Raw genomic sequence first — 3,367 nt, 5'->3', positions numbered from 1 at the left:
TGGTGGTGCTAATGGAAAATGGTGGCGTCGCATGTACGTGGATGACTAAGATGCGAAGTGAGGAGCCCGTACTACTCCCTATTCTGGCAATAACTTGTTTGTATGGGAGATACACTTAAAAATAAACCGACTACGCCCAATGTAACCGGCCTAAAACTTCTCTGTTTATGAACCGGTTTGAATGATTCCTAAAGCCAGTCGCCCAGTGGTCACATTTAACTTAAGCAATTTCGATCAAACTCGGTACAATATATATTACGCGTAAAAATAATTTACGAAAAAGGGCGCTTAAGAAAAACTTCGGCCAAGAAAGACGCGTAAACATTGATTATACCTACGGTGACCATCCGTCTGGTATTTTACGGGACAGTCCTCTTTTTTGACCCATTGTCCTGGTAATTTATTTATTTTATACGGGACGCCAAATGTTCTGTATTTCTTTTAATGTCCTGTATTTGTCCCGTATTCGGTGTTTCGACGCCTTAACAGCACATTAAAATGGCATGTGATGTTGGTATATGATCGCAATTTTCTCCATAAACAGTTTTTATTTTCTAATCTGAATGCCTGTGATTTGAATCGAGGAATACATAAAGTGACCTAAATAGAAATTAAGACTCGACATTTTAGCAAGTTTTGGCTAATTTGTCCTTAGTTTATTTAATGTGTATTATTTATTTTATGAAAGTAAAGCTCTTTTCCTAACAAAAATCATATAACACCAAATTTCCAACATTGTGCAAAAAACTATAAAAATTAATTCGGAAATGTTTCACCAAAATTTCAAACTTTTTAATTTGAATCTTGAGAAAAAATTTTGTTTGCAGTTTTGTAACTCATTAAAATTTAGTATAATAAAGTGCGAGTGGAAATTTCTGCTCATTTGCTTCTCTTTCAAAACAATGGTCGAACATACTTATGTTGAATTTCCACTAGGCATTAAATGACAACATTTTTAATGACAATGTTGAGCATTAAAAAACATCCGTACCATTGCATTAATATAAAAATAGTCATAATGTCTGTTTCCACTTGGCATTTTTTAAATGGCGTACATTTTTTGTCATTATAATGCCCAGTGGAAATTCGGCATTATTTTGTTTGAAAAAAATCCGTAACCTTGCCAACAAAAAAAAAAAAAAATGCCAAAAATTAATGGTAAGCCTTAGCGACTAAAACTTGCACTTTATTATACTAAAAATTAACGAATTTTTTTTTTAAATTTTACGGGGTAAAATAATACTCTTGCAGGGCTAATACATCTAGGATCATTGAAGAAGGCTTTAAGATCTGTAAGCTGTTGTGGAAAAAATTTGCAAAATTATTTTTTGTCCCGTATTCAGCACTCATAAATATGGTCACCGTAATTATACCTGTCACTTCAGCATCATTCCCCGAAAACAAGTTTACGTGGCTTTCTTCGCTGTCAACTATGTTAAGGGTCATTCTCTGCTGATTGTTTTTTTATGCGTCGCGGTCAACTTTTGGGCTTGCGCCTTTATTTGTGTCTAGTGAATTTTCCGAGCTACTTGGGAATTTTTGGGACCATTTCGGATCTTTTGGGACTGTTAGGCACGGTTCACATTAGAGCGATACGGTAGGCGATGCGATAAACGAAACAGTGTCGCTCGGCAAATACGCAAGCGATATATATGTCGCCGCAGCATCGCTGTCGGGTAAGTTGCATATCGTATCGCGTATCGTATCGCTCGAATGCGCACCTTGCCTTGCACGACAGCGACACTGCGGCGACATATATCGCTTGCGTATCGGCCGAGCGTGACGGTTTGGCTTATCGCATCGCCTTTCGCATCGCGTGCCGTATCACTCAAATGTGTACTGCGCGCATATCGATGTCGCTTTCATATAAATAAAAAAAATGGTTTTATTTTTAATTGGATATTTAACTTTTATTTGTTCACTAAAATTTGCTTGTAAAAATTTACTTAAATACTTACAAGTAGCGGAAAAATAAACTTTTGTTTGAAAATATATAGGATAGGTTGGATTCAAATATAATCATACATTTTCAGTTAACAAACGGACTAAATTATTTAACAAAAACCAAATAAGATGTACTAAAAAGCTTTGTAGAAAAGTCGTAATTTGTGCTATCATATAGTTATAAAGTTATGTTTTTTTTTTTTATATATAGATTCGTAAAATTTTTATACATAAAGATTTTTTGATTTAAAGCTTTTTGGAAGATTGCTTTTACCATGTTAGAACTAGTTAGGTTATCATTTGTTATAATTTATAATAATTTCTAATTCGCTCTTTGTTCATTTCAACTTCTAATATTATTTTAAGTAGTTGGTTCATAGTAGTTTGATTTATAAATTATTATGCGCAAATCTTATGGCAAGATTTCTAGTTAATACAAGTTTTAGTTTAATACATTGGAGACGAAGTCGTTTTTTAAATGCATTACGATATTTGAAATTATTTTTAATATAGCACACACAAAATTTATGCTTAACCCAAATTCTAAACACTAACAATTTTAAACTAATTACTAACATAATTAATTATTTAACTATTTAATTTTAAAATGTGAAGTTTATAATTATTTTCAAATCTTATACAACTGTTATTGCTACCAGAGTTAGGACACAGACCTTGATACAAGGCGATACAACACAATTGGTCTTAGCACAAAATTTGTTATATGTATTCCTTAGACTATCTACGCTAAGTCTAAACTAAAAGTTCTGCGGAATGGAATACTTAAACTAATTACAAATATATTGAGGCATTGTATTATTAAGTTTACAATAGAATTTTCACAAATATTTGGCAGTAGGAGTACAGAGTGAACAATTTACACAGGTTTTAATGTTAAAGACCTGGTTTGATGCTAGAAAAAGAAAACAAAAAATTTATATTTTGAATTTTTTTTTCAATTCCTGCTTGCGTATTGGAAGACTGTGTTCAAACGCTAATATTTTTATCATTGTTTCAATAATATTTTGAGTCCCAAGGACACAGTCAAGTTATTCAGTCAGATTCAATCAAAAATGCTTAAGTTTGCTCTTGAAAGTCCGAGTAAATAGCAGAAATGTTAATGCCAATTAGTTTGCTGCTAAATAAACTAACCTAAACTAAACGAAAAACTACAGTTACATGAATATACTAAATCACGTATTTAGCTCTTTTTTCCTCTCTGACCTTTACTTATCCTTCCAACTCACTTACGCTCTCCATCTCACACACACACACACTCTCTCTCACTCTCTTTCTCTTCTCCACCGAGCAGCTACGCAACATCAGCACCTTCGAGCAACTACACATACTCCTCGGAGTTCTTTTGCGTATTTCCCTGCATACATAACGTTGACTGTAGCTGTTGTTGTTCGCCGACCGCATC

General features: G+C 33.4%; 1 protein-coding gene across 1 annotated transcript in view; it reads right to left on the bottom strand.

Moving 5' to 3' along the window:
* Window positions 1-1,838: 1,838 nt before the first annotated feature.
* LOC118740555 (cadherin-related tumor suppressor) overlaps window positions 1,839-3,367 on the bottom strand; it is an 816,571-nt gene continuing 815,042 nt past the window's right edge. The window contains exon 10 of the mRNA XM_036472144.1: window positions 1,839-3,327. Coding sequence (XP_036328037.1) covers window positions 3,284-3,327 — 44 coding nt within the window. The 3' untranslated portion in view covers window positions 1,839-3,283. The remainder of the gene's footprint in view (window positions 3,328-3,367) is intronic.

This window comes from Rhagoletis pomonella, unplaced genomic scaffold (genome assembly GCF_013731165.1).
Source record: "Rhagoletis pomonella isolate Grant_MI unplaced genomic scaffold, Rhpom_1.0 Rhpom_scaffold_00006, whole genome shotgun sequence".
NCBI lineage: Eukaryota > Metazoa > Arthropoda > Insecta > Diptera > Tephritidae > Rhagoletis > Rhagoletis pomonella.
This window is presented reverse-complemented; position numbering and strand designations above follow the sequence as displayed.